Below are 20,738 nucleotides of genomic sequence, written 5' to 3'. Positions count from 1 at the left end.
GATAATCTGCAGCAAACCATTCATTCCATGATCCTGTTATTGCAGGAAAGTTCCATAAATAGAAATTTTAAAATATGGAATAGTTTGTTGTACTCCATTTTGGTGTAGTGGTTAAAGCCCCAGGCTACAGATCATGAATTATAGCTGCCTTAGGCACAAAGCAAGCTGGATGTCTTGGGTCAGTCATTCTCTCAGCCCTTGGAAGAAGGCAATGGCAAACCACTTCATGCAGTTATCTTAACAAAAAAAAACCACAGGGACTAATCCACACAGTGGTCAGGAGTCAACAATGAGTAGTGGTATGTATTGATAGTTTGTAAACTTTTTTTGTTCTTTGTATTGTTGTTCCTTTTTGTGTTTTGATTTTCTCCCCATGTTTGTGCTTTTTTTAAACATGTTAAAATTAAATAACAGCAGTGATCTATTTTTTTCCTTGTCCAAATTCCCAATGGTTGGGTCCCTTAGCATTAAGCCTATTTTGTTACTTAACCTTTGCCCAAATGTCTTTTCCCCCAGTGCCAGTTTTGAGGACTAAAATTCTGTACCCTTACTAACATACAAGCTACATCATGCTCAAATGTAACCATATTATTTTGGCCTTTGAGACAAGAAAGAAAGAAAAAAAACTACCTAGGCCAGGGGTAGGCAACCTTGGCTCTTTTATGACTGGTGGACTTCAACTCCTAGAATTCCTGAGCCAGCCATGCTGAGGGGAAAGGGAGAGGTTTCCATGCTGAGCTATGCTGGCTCAGGAATTCTGGGAGTTGAAGTCCACCAGTCATAAAAGAGCCAAGGTTGCCTATCCATGACCTAGGCAGTGCCTTCTTCTTTCCTGGAAGAAAAACTAGGAGAATAACAAATGGAATAATTAATAAAACTGCTCCTTCACCATGACTCTCAAAATCAGTTGCCCAAGGTAGTGGTCAAGACTGGGCTGTAACCTGATTCTAGTTCAATTCTAGATGAAGTTTTAAAAAAGTTTTTAAAAATGCCAGTTTTCAGCATGAGAACCTGGAACTTCCTGAAGCCTGGATTGTGTTGTTTTCTCATTGATGGGAGTTTCCCACACTCAACCCCCATAATCTCCATCAACAAATTGGGCTTTTTTGGGGGGGGGGGTAATTCTTGACTTATAACCATTTGTTTAGCGACTGTTCAAAGTTACAAAGGCACTGAAAAAAGTGACTTACACTTTTAATAAGTTCTTCTCACTTAGAAGCATTGCAGCATCCTCACGGTCACGTGATCAACATTTGGGCAATTGGCAACCAGCATGACGGCTACAGAATCTGGGGATCATGTAATCATCATTTGCAGCCTTCCCAGCTGACTTATGACAAGCAAAGTCAATGGGGGAAATTGGATTTACTTAATGACTGTATGATTAACAACTGCAGTGATTCATTTAACAACTGTAGCCAAAAAAGGATGGTAAAAACAGGTGTGACTTGCTTAAAAACCACCTTATATTATAATAATAATAATGATAATAATGATGATGATAATAATAATAATAATAATAATAATAATGATGATGATGATGATGATGTTGGAAGGGACCTTGGAGGTCATCTAGTCCAACCCCCTTCTCAGGCAGGAAACCCTATACCATTTCAGACAAATGGCTATCCAGCCTCTTCTTAAAAACTTCCAGTGTTGGAGCATTCACCTCTTCTGGAGGCAGGTTGTTCCACTGGTTAATTGTGCTCACTGTCAGGAAGTTTCTCCTTAGTTCTAGGTTGCTTCTCTCTTTGATTAGTTTCCATCCGTTGCTTCTTGTCCTGCCTTCAGGCGCTTTGGAGAATAGCTTGACTCCCTCTTCTTTGGGGCAGCCCCTGAGATATATGAACACTGCTATCATGTCACCTTCTCTTCATACCCAATTCCAGCAACCGTTCCTTATATGTTTTAGCCTCCAATCCCCTAATCATCTTTGTTGCTCTTCTCTGAACTCTTTGTAGAGTCTCAACACCTTGCTTCACAAGGACTGCCTGCACTGTCTTCTGAATACAGGCAGCTTTGTAGGGACTGGGGTGGTGGTACTTTGGAAGTGGAACTAGTTAGGAAACAAACTTCAGGAGAATGACTGGAACACTTCCTTATTGAGATTCAGAATCTTGAAATCCTGATTGCATTTTCCCCTCCCTGCTTCTTGCATCCCAGGGAGTTAAGATGGAGTTTCTTTTTCATGCTTCTTTCATTGTCCATGTTTTTATTTATTGATCTGTTTTGATTGTACAGCCACCCACGTCACATTGGTGACTCTGGACAACACATAGAATTAAAAAAATCATGCCAACCCCACTAATGAAATACAGATGTCAATAAAAAGTATAACCCTATTAAAATCAAATTGAAACCAGATTAAAACCAATACAAATACAAGTCACACATCAATCAATATAACCTCACAGGGTTATTGTGGGGAGAATAGGAAGAGAAGAGTGTTACATAGGTTCACCGCCTTATTTATGAAAATAAGGCAGGAAATAAACAGGTAAGTTGGTAAGTTAGTAAGTAAGCTTCCTTGTGGCATAGCTTCTCCAAAGTCATCTCTTTGGCTGGTTGCATCATGATAATTTGTCAGCCTGCCCCATAGTGATTCCACGGATAACCCACTGTAGATAACCATATGGACAGGAGTGGGGTGCTGGATCAAGTTCATTTTTTGGGTTCTGTCATTGGTTGACTGGAGAGAGTCCTTGGGGAGCCTGGGGGGGAGGTTAGTCACAATCACAACCAGCAGGGGCTGATGTGTGTCTTGATTTGGGGTGAGTGGAAGTGCCCTTAATCAACTGCAACTTCCCTTCCTTGAGAATAAATCCTATTGTCTTCCTTAAATTACAAGAATGTTTCTCAATCTTGGCAACTTTAAGATGTATGGATTTCAATTCCCATAATACCCTAGCCAGCATGCTCCATGGGGAATGATGGGAGTTGACTGGGGAAGGATGGGTCCACGTATCTTAAGTTGCTACAGTTGAGAAACACTGATCAACATTAAGAATGATGTAATTTGGAGCTTTCAAGTTCAGGCTTGGTGTTGTGTATTTTATTTTCAAAATACTGAGAACATGACTATTGCAAGCATCTGGGTGAGCTCCTGAACACTCCTGAAGGTAGAATTTAACAAAAGCAGCAGACAGCTGTATTACAATCAGTTCTCTAACCTAACAATAGCAGCCAGCAAAACAACACTTACAGGTTATTCCGTTCTATCCTCCATGAATTTCCTTATTTTTTTAAAACTGGTAAGCTATGTTCCACAGCTGCTGAGCATCCTCAGATTTAATTTAAGTGCTGGGGATTTAAAAAAACACTTTATATTTATCTTCATAGTATTTTCTTTTATTACCCTTAAGGGCAAATTTGTAGATATCAGAGATCCCACTTTGTCTCCGTTTCTGTGGCCACCCTCTGGAATTAGTCTACAAAGGACTGAATTAGTGCATTTTGACATCTTCAGAATATTTCAATAACCAAGGCATACAGCTCTTTTTATAATTAAAGAGCCAAGGCAGGCTGCTCTTATTATTCCCATATTGCAGACCGGAAGACTGAGACCATCAAGTGAATTCTTGGCTGTACCAAGCTGATGGCATGGCCACTTTGCTCCATCAGAATCTAACCAAGTGTGCAAAACTTGCATCTAAATTATAGGCGCAGGAAATACAAAATCAAAACACACACACACATGCATAAACATGCTTTCCTGATAAAGAAACCTGTTTTAAGGTCTGTGTTTTTCTGTTCCAGAGAGCACAAAAGGCTTTGGCAAAAATATGAAAAGCATTGGGCGGAGGGGATCAAAAGCAGACTGTTGGAATAACATGGTTCAGAAGGGGTTAAGACCGAGGAGGGTGTGGATTAGCGTTTTCCTGTCTTGACAGCCTGTATATACAGCAGGCAGACCTGCCGGCTGGCTGCACAGAGTTCACTTCCCTTGCTTGCCCCAAAATCTTCTGGCGCTCAGATGTTATTGAAGATGCTGTCATGCTTTTAAAGGGGAGCAGAAGGTGAGTCCATAAACAGACCTGGTTACCAGCATATTGGGTGGCCCCCATATTAGAGAACAGCTGTTCAGGAATTGGCCTTCCCTGGCTTTGCTAATGATTCTACTGGCTACGAATTCTCTTCCATTTCATTTGAATTATTGTACACCAGCCAACCTTGGCAGTTTTAAGATGTGTGGACTTCAGCTCCCAGCATTCCCAGTCAGCTGTGCAGAATGGGGAATTCTGGGAGTTGAAGGCACATGTCTAGAAAATTGCCAAAGTTGAGAAACACTGGGATAGGCTGTCAATTTAGGTTCAAAGAGAAAATCAAAATACTTTTCAGGCATCTTTCTCTGTACCTTTTAGTGCTTAATTGTGGTGGGGAGAAAGAAACCCCTTTGCTGGTTATGTATCCATGGTGTGGTAGGTGAGAATTTGGTTGGCATAATTCGGTATGTTTTGTGAACCTAATCAATCTGCCTCAGAATGCGGTGTAAACCCCAGCAGTTGTTTTAATAAACTAAAGGTTATGGGTAGAGTCAGACATGACTGACAGGAGAAATCTTTACCTTTTTTTCCCCACCATTTTATGTGCTATTTTTGTACAATGTTATGTATTCATTCACCCAGGTAATGTTTTGGCTGACAGAAATTTAGGCAGACTAGATCCTAATCTTGTAGACTTTTAAGTGGACTTTAGTCGACTTCTATCATAATAAATCCATCAGATCCATAGCATAACTGTCCACAACTGTGCGTCTTACACCTGCCTTGGATTATAATGTCCATCATCCTTAGATACAGTGAAGTGTGATGGATGCTGTAGTTCACTGAAAGGGAAGCAGGCCTGAGGATCAGGCCGAGGGGGAAAAGCCAATCCACACATCCAGAAGGCATCAGTTTGGGGTAGATAACCCCCAAAAGGGCACAAGATTCTGGTCTGAGAGCCAACTCTTGAGACTGTGTTGGTGTGTTTCCTCTGGCGAGCAAGTGGCAACTCAAAATAAGTCTTTGGAGGAGTCTCCTGTGGCTGGTGCGGTGTTTGGCTGCTGGGCATATGTATCCCATTTGGTGAGGTCTGTACTTAAACCTCCGAATTTGGAGGGTGTGGCCCAGAGTGGAAGGAGATTGCTAGTACCAGACAGGTTTATTTATAGTTGTGGATTGAAGAGGCAAAAGTTCAATAGAAATTTGTTTTCTAGCTGGTTTTGTAAATCCTCTTCCTCGGATCCATGGGTTTTAAGGAAAGCTGGCTTCGTGGGGAGAGGAGTCATGACATGGGCTTCTTTTGAAGCCCTTCCATACATTACGTGATAGCAAGATCACCAGGTCTCATAAGAAACTGAGGTTGCTATGACTTTTGGCTATACTACTAAAGCAGGGGTAGGCAACCTTGGCTCTTTTATGACTTGTGGACTTGAACTCCTAGGAACTGCTTCCATCCTGCGACGATATCTGTAATACCATCAAACATCCATATCTGCCTATCCCAGGTCCTAGGTAAGGACTTGATAGGTAGACAAAATGCCAAATCCAGTCTGAACATCTGGCTGACTGTGCGATGATCCATAATAATAATAATAATAATAATAATAATAATAATAATAATAATAATAATAATAATAATATCCAACCCCCTGCTCAGGCAGGAAACCCTATACCATTTCAGACAAATGACTGTCCAGTCTCTTCTTAAAGACTTCCAGTGTTGGCACATTCACCACTTCTGGAGGCAGGTTGTTCCACTGGTTAATTGTTCTCACTGTCAGGAGTGTGTGTGTGTGTGTGTGTGTGTGTGTTTAATAACATTAAAAACAAGAATCCCGGGTATACACATATTGTGGCAGTAATAAAAGTATCCAAAACTGGTGTTCGGATACTTTTATTACTGCCATTATATAACTTAACAATTACACTTAACAACTGTGGCAAGAGAGGTTGTAAAATGGGGCAAAATTCACTTAACTGCTTAATAACCAAAATTTTGGACTCAATTATGGCCATAAGTCAAGGACTACCCGTATCGTACTGTAGATATTGCTGTATAATTGTACCAAAGCTCCGTTCCCATTGGCCATGTTGTTATTCAGAAATACGTGAAGGTCTACAGGTGAGACAAAATATTACTCTTTGATCAGAATACTACATGTGAGAAGCCTTTTGTGTTTCTTATGAGAACAAGTGAAGCTTCATAGGAATTATGTTTTCAGTCGTCTTTCATCCTTTTGGAATAGGGAACACAGGAAGATATTAAAAAATTTACCGCTTTGGGACTGACAACTGATTTCTAGCCTAGAATTTTCCTTTTGGCTGAGGGAACCATCTCCGGTACATTTATATGTATGTATGTATGTATGTATGTATGTATGTATGTATGTATGTATGTATATAATTTGAAGGATCATCCACAACTACCCAGGCTGAAGGGGAAGGGAGGGACAGAGCAGACAATGCAGGAAATGGTTCCCTTGTTTTTCAGATCAGAGGGAGGGGGCAGTGGGTTTAGCATGTGGCCTCTGCTTGATTGGCGAGGAGCAAGTGAAGAAACACAGTTTGTGCAATGACTGAAATTTCACTTGGGCATCTCAAGCAGCCAGGTAGGTGCTCCATCCTGCTGCAGTTGCTGTGTTGAAAGGAAGAGGAGCATCTGCAGTCTGTATCAAGACTGAATGGAATGGTTGTTAGTGCTATTATACAGGGTGAATTTTATTAGAGTTTTAGCTTCATAAGTAACTCAAAGTGGTGAACATACATAATACTTCTTCCTCCCTCTATTTTCCCCACAACAACAACCCTGTGAGATGGATTGGGCTGAGAGAGAGGGACTGGCCCAAAGTTACCCACCCAGCTTTCATGCACAAGGCGGGACTAGAAATCACAGTCTCCTATTATTGGTTAGATTTTACAGTGTTTCTCAACCTTGACAATTTTAAGGCAAGTGGACTTCAACTCCCAGAATTCCACAGCCAGCAATGCTGGCTGTGGAATTCTGGGAGTTGAAGTCCACCTGCCTTAAAATTGTCAAGGTTGAGAAACACTGGGTTACAAACATGCTAGAATGAGAAAAGGTTATGAAATTTAAAGAGATAATTGATAATTTGTATTTATATTCCATGATTATTTGCATGAACTTGTTCTTATTTCTTCTTCTTCTTCTTCCTCTTTGTATATTTGTGATCTTAAACAACACAGTAAACTATAATTAATATGTAATATATTATTATTTTAAAGTTATTATAATTAATACTAAGCATTGTTAAGTAGTGAAATGAATGAGAGCTATTGACTAATTTGTTATTTACATGATTGTATTGAAAGTTATCTAATAATAGAGTAATTATTAAGATTTAATATGTAAACCCGGACTGGTAGATTTGCTGAAGCGATGTTATTTTGTGGGATTAATCCCACTTTTGTGTTACCCCTTTCCCCTGGTCTAACCTTTTTCTATGTTTCCCTTTGTCTTATCCTTTTTGACCCTATCCCTTTATTACCTTTATAAAACTCAACAAAAATATTTATTAAAAAAAAAAGAAATCACAGTCTCCTGGTGATTGGCCCAAAGTTATCCAGCCAGCTTTCATGCCTAAGGCAGAATTAGAACTTACAGTCTCCTGGTTTCTAGGCCAGCACCTTCACCACTACAACAAACTGGCTCTTCAAATTCTAATTCGGGGTCTTCAAACTTGGCCCTTTTATGACTTGTGGACTTCAACTTCCAGAATCCCTTAGCCAGGCACACTGGCTGAGGAATTCTGGGAGTTGAAGTCCACAAGTCATAAAAGGGCCAAGTTTGAAGACCCCTGTTCTAACTGTAGCCATCTAAGTGTCAACTAATTTTTGCAACCCAAGTATTGGCAATCCAGCTCTGTACTTGAAATAATTTTCATCCCATATTGTCATGGTTCCAACAGTTCTATGTGGCAACCTAGAATGAAGAGAAAGATGGCTGCAGCCAAGTTCATTGCAGAGTTGACACATATACTAAAATGCTTTGACTCTTTCCTTTCATTTGCCCCACACACGAATATTAGTAATGTGAGGAAAGAGGTCGTCTCCACTAAGAGCCAGTTGGGGCAATGATTAAGGTGCTGGAGTAGAAGCCAGGAGACAATGAATCTTAGGCTTACCTTAGGCAAGGAAAACAACTATTCAATCTGAATATCTTGCTAAATTGATAGGATTTTCTTGGGGAACTAGGTGACCTGGTTTCAGTTCTTAAATGAGACAATAAGTGGAGAGGGAAGCTGCCTCCTTAAAAAATATTTGGAAGATGAGAAGAAGGGACAACAGCTGAATGACTAAATATTGGTTTCGCATGTAAAACACGGGTGTCAAACTAGCAATGTCACATGACGTGTCGTGACTTTTTTGCCATTGCCGACAATGGGGTGGGCAGGGTTTTGCTATGATGCATCCATCCCGCAGGCCGACAGTTTGACACCCCTGATGTAGAACATCTCTTTTTAAAATTGTTTCAGGTTTTTTTTAAAAAATCTTAGATATTAAGTGATAGCATGATTTCAACAGGAAAACCTATGTCTGTGACAATAGCTCTCTCCCAAAATATAATCTTTCCATTGGCATGGAAGTTTAAGTTCCATTAACAATATGTGTCACAGTTCCCATATCCGTGTTATTTGCATGTAAAAAGAGGCTAAGTATGCTTAGGTAAGATGTTTCAGAACTCTTCAGTCTATTTGGATTAGCGAGAAAGTATCAACTTCATTTCCCAAATCCAAATGGTTCTGGGTTAGTTACAAGATGCTAGATATTGGGTGTGGATCCAGTTTAGGGAGCTATTGGCTCCTGTGGAATTAGATGGCCTTTTCCATTTGCTTCTCCCTTAATATATAAATAACCATCTGCAAACTCACTAAAGGGCAGAAATAGGTACAAATCATTGCCTTCTACCTATTGAGCTCAATGGCACTCTCCCACATACCAGCCATTCTTTGATTTACCATCTTTCCCATTTTTAATTTCTGTACGAGAGCAGGCCCATTAAAAAGAAGATCAGTGGCAGATATAGGAAGAAATCGTTGAAAATCTTATATGGGAGCATTTTTTTTAAAGGACCTATGGCCCATCACCATAACAATTCCATTTACTATTTTCCAGTTTCTGCAAATGATTAACTAGAGAATATCTGAAAAGGAAGGCAAAGTCTCAGCAATTCTTCATTGCAACCTTCTTTGTTCGGTATTTATTCATCCTTTAAAATTAGCAAGGGTGAATGGCTGGGGAACTAGAAATAAGCTGAAGAGGCAAAGGCCACAATAATTTTATTTAATTCCATCAGCTTTATACAATTATCTTCTTCAACCTGATATCCTCCAGATGTGCTTAGGTTTACAATTCCCAGGATTCCTGATCAGAGGGACCTGTAAATCTTGGAAGTATAGTTCTGATGCCTCTGAAAGGCTTCAGATTGGAGAAGGCTAGCCTAGCATAGACTTCCTCATTTGTCGAAAAAGCAAAAAATAAATTTGGTTTATGGCAGGGGTAGGCAACCTTGGCTCTTTTATGACTCTTGGACTTCAACTTCCAGAATTCCTGAGCCAGCTATGCTGGCTCAGGAATTCTGGGAGTTGAATCCACGAGTCATAAAAGAGCCAAGGCTGCCTCCCCTTAGTCTATGGCATTCTCTATTTATGCTACTGCAAAATTCCTACCACTAGTCAAGGTTGGGATATAGGTGTAGTCAGAGGTATATCAAGAACAAAAGAGTGTATCAAATCTTCCTCTTGTGGAAAACCATAGGCTCAGGAAGCCCTAAATGTGAACAGGAAGACATTTTTGTAGCTCTTTCTGCTCAGCAAAACTCAGTGGGCACATCCTGAACGGATATTCCCAGGTAGATAGATGTTTCCATCATGTCATTCTGATTGGTTAATACACAAAGGATTCCCGATTCAGATCTCAGAAACTCACTGCATTCTGTCTATCTGGCTACTCTTCTGCAAGCAGCTTTGAAACCGAATGGTAGAATTCCTCCAATGGTCGTGCTGGATTCTAGCACACTCTGCCTATCAGATCCCATCAGTGTTCTACCATTTCCACCCATCCTGGACCCTACCAGACTTTTCCAAGATCTTTCCCAGGATGACTTTTCAGATGTTCATTAACTCAAACTCTCAACTGCCTCAGTCAAGCTTTGCCAAGAATGAGAGATGTTGGCAGCTTATAATTCAGCAATATCTAAGACAGACATGTCAAACACAAGGCCCGGGGGCCAGATGCGGCCCGCGAAGTGGTTTCACGTGGCCCACGAAGCCATCCTGGAAACAGTGAGGGAACGGCCCCTGCTGCCATAGCCCTGGCCCAGGCCGGCCGGGAGCCAATGTACAATTTTGTGGTAGCCATCTATGCTGAAATGCATTCACTCTTAGCTCCACAAGGCTGTCCAGAAACAGCTCCTGCCATGTTGGCCCCACCCCCTGGGTGCAGGCTGGGGAGGTGTCACCCTTTGTGAGGAATGAAGAAATGCACCATCACCTGGAAGTGGCCAGCAAATGGCCCTCGCCTACTTCACATATCCAGCTTGATGGGCTCCGGGGAAGGGTTTTGGCAGGCTCTTCCAGTGGACCATGCCTTGGCACTTGCCCCGGTCCCACCCCCTTCTGCCAGAGACCCTCAGATCTGTCCCACTCCTGCCCAGGCCCCCACAGGCACCCTTGACACGAACAATGTAGAGCTGGCCATACTCACCCAGTAGGCCACACCCGTTCCATCCATGCCCACCGGTAAGCTGCACCCACCCTGGCCACACACAGCCCCGAGGGCAACCGCAATGCTGATGCGGCCCTCAATGAAATTGAGTTTGACACCCGTGATCTAAAAAGAGACAACTTCTCTGTGCCCACTTTTCCCCCAGATAAAAAGCCAGGCACCCCGTCCTAAAGCATCACCAGCATTTCCTGGCATTCCTTTGTGAAGAGGAAACAGGCATGGTGGTCCACCTCAGGCCAACCTTCCTTTAGGAACTGAGGTTTACTTCAAATTGCATGAAAAAGAAGGGAAGTCCATAACACCCAGTCTGGCTTTTCTAACCTCCCACTGTCTCCATCTTCCTGCCTCAGACTTGGCTACCTTCACACAACTGGTTGCCTAAAGCAGGGTAGAAGAGCTTTTGTGCTAACTTTTGCTTGTGGAGTTTGCTTTGTTCTGGGAATGGCTGAGCCACTAAAGATAAAACTGCCAGTTCCTCTATGTTTTCCTGCTTGGCTTCCTCTTGAAACCTCTGTATGAAACTGTGGAACTCATTTGATATCTTGCCCTGCAAGCTTCCTCTTCTGAAACAAATCTTTCTGGAGCATCTCTTGGCCCTGCAGAGGGTCTTGAACTTGTTGGAATAAACATGTTAAAAAAAAACCTGGCATTTTAATGTTGGAGCATAAAAACAAAATCCTTCCCTTCTTGTCCAGGGTCAAGACTTTGGCTGAATCTAAGTGATATTGTCTGACTAAATGAAATTTGCCAGGAAGAGTATAGAACAGTGGTGGCGAACCTATGGCACACGTGCTAGAGGCGGCACTCAGAGCCCTCTCTATGGGCATGCGCGCCATGCCCCGGAGATGGCAACCGTCCCTCTTTAACCAGCCGCCCACTAACTCGCCGAGGTCCCACATGGCTGGATGCATCCCAGCACCCATGCGCTCGCTGGCCTGTGTGTGCAGGGGCCGATGGTGTCAGGCAGCAGCCACCCCGGCCCCTGCCTCACCTTGCCCTGTGACAATGGCACCCCTGCCCTGTCTTGTCTCGCCTCACCCCGCAGGACGAGCCTCCTGCCCACTGCCCATCCTGCCAGAGACCCCCTGGATCTTCCCCCACTCTGCCCAACCCCACAGATGTCCCTCCCCATGAGCAACATTGAGGTGATCATGCCCACCTTGGCCACATTCACCCAATCTGCCATGACCACCACAGCCACATTCACCCAGCGGTTCATGCCCACCTGGCACTCAGCGATAAATAAACGGGTTTTGGGTTGAAGTTTGGGCACTCAGTCTCTAAAAGGTTCGCTATCACTTTTTATAGAATAACTTGGTGGGTTAGTCACTCAAGGGAACTACAGAGATGACCTTGGAGAAAGGATTCAGAAATTGTTCCAATAGCAGAAGGTGCTAAAATATGCTTTGGCCAAGGAAACTATTAGGAAGAATCTTAGTCTGGCCCCCTCCTTTAATCCCTGGGGTATAAGAGAGGAAAACATGGTCAGGCTTATAATATACTGTTATATTGCAACATCCTGTCTTAATAAAGGATAGTTCTAATCATTGTGAAGACTCTGTTTATTGATCTGGCCAATCAAAGGGCTGACAATCACACAGTGGTGGATCTGCCCTTCAATTCTTGTTAATAATTGATTATATTTAATGTAGCAGGAGGGGAAAGATTCATCTCTTCATTCTTGCGTCTTCAAGTCAGTTTTGACTTCTGTGACTGGACAAGTCCTTACACTTTTCTTGGCAAGATTTTTGGAAGTGGTTTGCCCTTGCTTTCTTGCTGGCCATCCAGCTGGCTTTGTACCAATGATGGGACTAGAATTAACAATTGCACAAAACTGTCATCCAATGTAAATGATGTTAAAGGAAATCAAACTTAGTTTTTGTCCAGGCCTACTTACATTTTGGAATAAGTTTCTCCCATATGCCAACACAGTGTGGCCACTGCTTGAAAAACCCAAGTCAAGTCCAGCTTCCTGCTAACACAGGAAATTATGTTACATAGTCATCCAGTCTTTGCTTAAAACATCTGATGAAAGGAAATACTGTTTTCTAAGTCAGCCTGTTCACTACTGAATCTTGAATACTATCAAGAATTCTATCTAGTGTTTAGCTGAAATTCCCTTATTATTTCTTCATGCTGGTCAGGAATTATGGAACTTAACAAGTCCAATTCATCACAAGAGCTATAATTAGGGAAGATTATCCTAAGCAGGAACATTCAGAAAACCATAGAACAGTGGTTCTCAACCTGTGGGTTGGGACCCCATTTGGGGTCAAACGACCATTTCACGGGGGTCACCAAATAAGGCTGTCTGCCATTTTTTCCCCCTTTTCTTTGGCCACACCCCTGGCACCCGGTGATGTATAAGTGGTTGGGGGTCACCACAACATGAGGAACTGTATTATGGGGTCACAGCATTAGAAAGGTTGAGAACCACTGCCATAGAACAAAGAGGGATTTACCTGTAATAAGATTTTTTACAACTTGGCATGTTGTGGCCAATCCATTTTGAGCTGGAATATTGGAGTTTCCCAGATGGTAGATCAGCGCTTGAACAAAAATTCACTTCATTAAAAAAAAAAACCCAAACCACCAAAATATTATTCATTGCTGATTAATTGTGTATTTCCCAGCAATTCTCATCTTTCAAGAATCACAATGTGATAGGAAATACCATTCTGATTTGCATTATCTCATTAATCTTCTTCTCTGCTTCTAGGACAATTGTGGAGTGGCAAGCATCCAACGGTGTTCTTTCTTCACAGAAAGATTTCACTCCTCATTGGAAGCGTGGCTGAATTCTAATATACAGAAACAAATAAGCAAGTAAACTGGTTTCCAGCACTGCAGAAGAGATTGTGGAAGAGTAGCTAAATCTTCATGTGGGACAACCATATACCTTTTCTCTAGGGTGTGGTGTTGGAGAAAATTCTGCTAATTCTTTTAACCTGTTAGTCATAAATCTGTTTATGCAATTATTGCAGACCGAAAACATCCTGGTTTTGGAAATTGCCCAATATCTGAAACTGTGGCTACAGAATGAGGCCTCCTTCTCCAGGAGATGGACTTTCCCCTCTGGGTCTGCTCACACGAGGGCCTGACTACTTGCGTAAGCAGCTGGAGATGAGCGGTGGTGGGCGGACGCCAAGTGCCGTGGAGAGGCTGGAGGCTGACAAAGCCAAATATGTCAAGTCTCGGCAAGTGATCAACAGTCGTCAGGAGCCAATTCTGCTCAGCCACACTCCCCAGTCTTCCCCTTGCTGCAGGAGACCCCTAACCCTCCACCAGCAGAGTGAATGTCCTCAGGGCTTGACAGCAGACCATGATGGCCTCAGACCCAAGAAGCAGCCCCCTTCCCCTCAGTCCCCCATAGCGCGGCGAGGGGGCAGCAGGCGTCTACTGAGGCCTGATTCACTTGTCATCTACCGGCAAAAACGCGACTGTTCTCTGGTCAACAAGGAGAACAGCAAAGGGTACAGCCTAATGAGGTGGCTGTTTCAGAGTCCACTGAGAGATGGACATCATAACTGTCCTTCAAGGAGTCTCTTTGGAGATGGACACCTGGAAGTGACCCAAGAAGAGAACGCCATGATTTGGGTACCTGCAGAGAAGGACGACACAAGGACTGCACATTCAGTGGACCTCCTAGATGGATTCATGGGTTGTGAGTCTGAGCCTAGTCAAAAACCCCAGGCCAGCTCTCAGCTCAATGTTGACCAGCCCTTTCCTTCCTCAGGCTATTACCAAACAGAAGCCAAGAAAGAGCTGACTCTGAGTTATTCTCTTCCTCTTTCAGAGAAAGAACGGTTCTTTAATTACTGTGGCTTGGACCGGAATTTGGTAGAGGTGCTTGGAGTTGAACGCTTCAAACCAGGCAGCTGGGAAGCTGGTTCCTTCTGCATTGGGTCAGCTAGTTCTGAACACGATGGCCTTTCCTATAGTGGGGAGCCCTTTTCTACTGAAGACCCAAGCGACAAGCTGTCTTCATCGGTCTCCGTCGTGGAGCGAAATGCCCGTGTCATTAAATGGCTTTACAGCTGTCAGCAGGCCCAAACGAGATCCAAAGAATCTACAGTATGAACTCATAAAGATCTGGGGTCCAAGGCTCTCCCTTTATCCCAAGGGAGGGGAAGTCCTGTTTGGGAGGGGATGGCAATGTTCCCACCAGGGCAAACACAGCAGGGAGAAGCTACTATCTGTCACCCGATGTGTCTTTCTCAAAGGAATACAGATAGTCCTTGACTTACAACCATCCTTTAAGTGGCTATTCGAAGGGACTTATGATCATTTTTCACAATTATGACCATTGCAGTATGTCCACGGTCACAGGATCAAAATTTGGACACTTGGCAACTGGTTCATATTTATGACAGTTGTGGTATCCCGGAGTCATGTGATCCCCTTTTGCAATCTTCTGATAAACAAAGTCAATGGGGAAGATAGATTCCCTTAACAGCCATGTTACTCACTTAACAACTGCAGCGATTCACTTAACAACTGTGGCAAGGAACATCATAAAACGAGGCTCAATTCACTTAACTCTCTTGCTTAGCACAGAAATGTAACATTCAATTATGGTCGTAAGTTGAGGACTATCTATACCAGTGGTTCTCAACCTTTCTAATGCCGCAACCCCATAATACAGTTCCCCATGTTGTGGTGACCCCCAACCACTTATACATCACCGGGTACCAGGGGCGTGGCCAAAGAAAAGGGGGGGAAAATGGCTGACAGCCTTGTTTGGCGACCCCCGTGAAATGGTCATTCGACCCCAAATGGGGTCCCGACCCACAGGTTGAGAACCACTGATCTATACTGTTAAAAACCAGTTGGCCTTGAACTTTCACTGAATTTTTCCCAGTCAGGGTCTAACCATCATGGTTAATGATGATTAATTACCATGCTGAGAATTTGGGAATTGAAATCTAACAAGTGGAGGACCTCAAGTGGAACAAGATTCCCTAAAGGTATCCTCAGCCAAGGATACAGTGTCCAGGCTAGTTTAAGGGCTGAAATTACTTGCTGCCATCCAGAGCAGATGGACACATTTCCCTTTTTTTTTTTTTTTTTTTGCATTGATTGAGAGCCTTTGTGGTACAGCAGAGAACACAGGCAGGATTGGTTCAAATCTCAACTTGCCAGTGAAGTTTCTTAAAGTGAAAGGTTAAGGTTGCCTATCACCTTTTCTACAAGGATGATCCTGATATCCTGCTAACCCCTATGTACATTGGCTGGTTGGGTTAGTAAACACTGCTCCATTTAGGCCTCTAACAAAGTGCTGATCAATAAGGAATTTCCACTCCTGTGGGCAGAACTATCTGAATGTAGTTCTATAATTGAATCATCCAAGGTTTCTTTTTCCTGATAGCAAGTCCAGTGTGCTTGGTTCTAGTTTTTCCTTTTATGTTGAAGCCTGTATGACTTGCTTCACTGTGCTGCAGATGTTTCTGCTTCCCTGTGTTTGTAATTAAAAAAGTTGTTGATAAACGTGTCTGCCTTTGTTCAATACCAACCAACCTTCGGAAAACAGCATTCTGAGGGGGTTCAGCAAATGTCAGGCTGATGTTATGAGTTTTACATTGTGGATTTTTAATGCTATAAGTCTCTTGGAGTCACCGTGTGTGAGTTGGATGGTTCTATAAATTTGATTAATAGATAAATAAATTTATTTTCTGGTCTGGGAGAAGCACTAGGCAGCCACAGAATATAATCCTTGACTTCTGTAAAGTGGGAAAAAAGAATGCCTGTAATTCTGGCAAACTGGAATTATTTCTTACGGGAGGTGTGAGGATTTTATTCAGCTGGGTTTCCTTCTGTTTGGACTGTTCATTACTTTGATGGGAGGAATCAAAAAGGACTCTCTAAGAATCCTTCCATGCCTCCTCTGCTTCTAATCTTTAATCGCAATTGCATTTCTTGCAGCTTTGAGAATAAGGAACACCCTGAGATTCTGCAGCAACAAAATTCTCCCTTCACCTCCACAAAACAGAGAAGCGAATAAATAAATCAACACAAAGAAGTAGGAATATAGTCACAACTCTTGTCAACTTCATCCCTGCTTCATTGGGGAGCAGGGGGAGGATACAAAGTTGTAAAACCATCATTACCCTTTATGGACTCACTAGAACAGGGGTAGGCAACCTTGGCTCTTTTATGACTCGTGGACTTCAACTCCCAGAATTCCTGAGCCAGCATGGCTCAGCTTGGAAACCTCTCCCTTTCCCCTCAACGTGGCTGGCTGAGGAATTCTGGGAGTTGAAGTCCACGAGTCATATAAGAGCCAAGGTGGCCTACCCCTGCACTAGAGTAATGGAAGTACAAAGAACAATAGCTTTTAGGTTTACATACTGCCCCATAGCGCTTTACCGCACTCTCTGGGCAGTTTATAATATAAGCATTATTTGCATATTCTCCCCAACAATCTGGGGCTTCATTTTACACAGTTCAGAAAAATGGAAGGCTGAGTCAATCTCGCGATCAAACTCCAGGCTGTGAGCAGAGTTTGCCTGCAATATTGCACTTTAATCACTGTGCCACCAGGGCTCCTTACAAGTAACCAGGAGAAGGGAAGACACAGGAATTCTGCCAATAGAAAAATGGCTTACCCTTGGGCTCTTCAAGGTTCCACAGTTTCCAGTGAAAAACTGATTTCAGAGCAATTTTTATTATTTCACAACAGAGCTGCAAACAACAACAAAAACCCCAGCACACCTATCAAAGAGTGAGGAGTAAAGGTGTGGAGGTGATCCGGGAACTGTCTACCTATCCTTTGTCATGAGTTGCAATGCCTGAGTTGGGCAGCCATATACATTTCTCAAATAAATTCAAATAAATAAATAGTAAAGCTTCCTCTTCAATAATATGGATGCTCAAGCTCTCAGATATCATTATGGTATCAGTTTGTGAAAGGTGACTTTTTTTTTTTTATAACTAAAGCTTCATTTCAGAAACAGTGTGCTTGCACAGACCTAATATGGATTCTAAGACAATTGATATTTTCCACTGAATGTACATGAAAAATTACAGCCTTCAATTAATGAATGCTGCTCAACAAACTCTAGATTATTGTTCTGTAGAAAACGAACAAGATTTTAATTTCTGAAGACAGTCCATCTGTTGCCACCTTGTGGTAGCTAGATATATCATAATCATCTAATACAAAACCTACATTTACTCTGAATAGGCAATTTATTTTAGCCCATTCTGTGAAAATACAAGATTCCATTAAAATGAACAACTGAAGCTACATTTCCAAACCTTATAATTGCGAGCCTATATTTCAAAATGTGTGAACGTGGTCAGCGGCATGAGCTGAAGACACGGTAGAACATTCCCTGTCCTTCAAGAGCCCTATTTTAATGTCATGCTTTCCCCCTTAATGAGCAAAAACAGAATATTTCATCTGTAACGTAGGTCACACTGCAAAATTATGCAAAATACCTACTTTCTTTAATTTGAGAATTACTTATGCATATCTTTGTTTGCTGTATTTGTGCAAAAGGTTTACAGATTATATTATAGCTATAACTAAGGGGAAATAAGCAAGTTTCTCTCTGCCTCTAAGGCAGGGATTTTCAATCCCAGCAATGTTACGATGTGTGGACCTCAATTCTCAGAATTTCCAGCCAGCATGCTAGGGCAGAAGAATTCCGGGAGTTAAAGTCCACACTTCTAAAAGTTGTTAAGATGGAGAAACATTGCTCTAAGGGCTGCATATCAAGAAAATCATGAGTATATTGTGGTGGATCTTGAGTATATGTGGCTGAATTAAGATATGGCTATAGCCAGACTATAAGGTCAATATGGATACAGATTCCTTTCCCTCTGATATTCTGCTGTCTCTCCTCCAAGCAACAAGCTGCAGGAAAGAGGCAGAGACTAAAAGCATGCACATAACCCAAGATCCAATTCAAATTATTCATTTAATTCAGTGAATTGAGTTGATCCAAATTGTGGAATCTGAGTCAAACTATCTCTCAGAAAAAGGTGCCTGTGGGTGCACAAGAGAGTATTACATTGTTGAACTTTCAGAGACATCGCCTTTCTGAGACTTCAGGAGAAAATAGCAATTTGATTCAATTATCCCAGTGGTTCTCAACCTTTTTAATGCCGCGACCCCCAACCGGTCGTAAGTCGAGGACTACTCAACCGGTCGTAAGTCGAGGACTACTCAACTGGTGCAGCACCGTTTGCAGAATGGGACTTTTGGCGGGCTCAGCAGGGCAGAGACAGCCTGGACAATTCCTATTGGCTTTTGAAAGCCAATAGAATTAGACTCTATTCAAGAGAGTCTATTCTATTGGCTTTCAAAAGCCAATAGAATAAAAGGGAGTAGCACAGCTAAGGAAAAGGGGGAAAAAATGGCGGACAGTGTTGTTTGGTGACCCCCGTGAAATGGTCGTTCGACCCCAAATGGGGTCCCGACCCACAGGTTGAGAACCACTGAATTATCCTATTCAAAGTGGTGATAAGATCTAATTGTCGTTGAACAGAATCTTCACTAAATTCTAACAGGTAGTTCTTTCCAGAAGTCTGAACCACTCTCTTGAATGGGAAAGTTAAAAATTGGCAAATTATAACCACATTTAGCAAGTTATCCACGATTATCTATGAACTTATATTTCTACAACGTAAAAGACAATGAACAATCTGAAGCTATTTCTGGCTATTAAAGTATTTAATTTTCAACACACTTAATTTAAACATTACTTGAGGCTGATAGTTGGGGAAGGCAAAAGAGAAACAGAGGACACCGTGTTTGAACAGAAGCCTCTTCTCAAGCAGTGAAACACTAGATAGGTATCTAGAACATCCTAACAGATTAGGATATTTTTTAATGATAGTCATCAGCAAAGATCTGAAAAACATGAAGATGTTAATGAGGTAGGTATATCCAATGTCTGTTTGGGGTGTAGACTGGAAGTTCTTCAGAGAACCGCTGAACTCATATGTACTGTAGATAGTCTTACACAGTGTCAGAATCCAATTACATTTAAATTCTAGCTATCTACTCTGAAAAAAGATCCATTTCTTACTTTTTTGGATTCTGTCACACTACGAAAAGGGAGGAGGGAGCAAGGGGGTTTATGACTCTCACTTCCTTCATTTAAACTACAAAGGACTGAATGTGATTCTTATCAAGAGGACTGACCATAACAATATGGCCACAGCCTTTCATCTACTATCTCTCTGAAGTCTCCCTTCTGCCGGCAGCGAGGAAAAAGGGGTGGAAATGTAACGCCTGGGATCATCGCTGGAAGGACGGTGGGGTGGGGGCTGCTTGGGACCACTTAAAACATTGAAGGGTAGGGGTTGGCCCCTCAGATCCTGTCTAGAACGCCTGCAACCATCTTCTCTTAATAAAGATGCCTGTTGGAAGAGATATTCCAAGAGTTCTGTCTTCTTAAGATGCAAAATGGGGTGGGTCCTTACACACAGCATGCCAAACCAGCATTGTGAATCCAGGGATATTGTCTTCTTTAAAAATGATGCCAGCTTCAGCAGAAATATTTTGACAGTGGGTTGCAAAAGACAAAGCTTCTTCAATCATTCTGTTGATGAGTCTTGGTTCATAGAAGATAAGGATCTCACTAGATGCTTGAAGCTTTATTTTTTCCCCATCATACTGCACCAATAGTCATAAAGGTTTGGGCTGAGTAGTTAGAGACTAATTACACCCTGAAGGTTACCTGTTGTCCATGTGTGTTACAGAAGAAAAACATTTTTGTCCAGGAAGTTAGAGGTGCCAGGAATAAGTGAAGTTTGTAGAAGAATCTTGAACATTCTGTGCCAGGGGTAGGCAACCTTGGCTCTTTTATGACTCGTGGACTTCAATTCCCAGAAGTCCTGAGCCAGCATGGGGGAACTACAGCTCCCTCATGACTCGTGGACTTCAACTCCCAGAATTCCTGAGCCAACATGGCTCAGCTTGGAAATCTCTCCCTTTCCCCTCAGCATGGCTGGCTCAGGAATTCTGGGAGTTGAAGTCCAAGAGTCATAAAAGAGCCAAGG

At 42.4% G+C, this 20,738-nt stretch overlaps 1 protein-coding gene across 1 annotated transcript; it reads left to right on the top strand.

Moving 5' to 3' along the window:
- Nucleotides 1-3,841: 3,841 nt before the first annotated feature.
- On the top strand, nt 3,842-15,075 carry FAM110D (family with sequence similarity 110 member D). Its single transcript, XM_039357272.1, has 2 exons — nt 3,842-4,016; nt 13,447-15,075. Exon 2 carries the CDS (start codon nt 13,767-13,769, stop codon nt 14,805-14,807), a length of 1,041 nt encoding a protein of 346 aa, XP_039213206.1. The 5' UTR covers nt 3,842-4,016; nt 13,447-13,766; the 3' UTR covers nt 14,808-15,075.
- The last annotated feature ends 5,663 nt before the right edge of the window (nt 15,076-20,738 follow it).

Source organism: Crotalus tigris, unplaced genomic scaffold, assembly GCF_016545835.1.
Source record: "Crotalus tigris isolate CLP2741 ecotype Arizona unplaced genomic scaffold, ASM1654583v1 scf7180000018884.865410, whole genome shotgun sequence".
In the NCBI taxonomy this organism is placed as follows: Eukaryota; Metazoa; Chordata; class Lepidosauria; order Squamata; family Viperidae; genus Crotalus; species Crotalus tigris.
This window is presented reverse-complemented; position numbering and strand designations above follow the sequence as displayed.

Bases quoted from the DNA above. Each gene is read 5' to 3' on its own strand.
- FAM110D (XM_039357272.1), top strand. From the start codon at position 13,767: ATGAGGCCTCCTTCTCCAGGAGATGGACTTTCCCCTCTGGGTCTGCTC.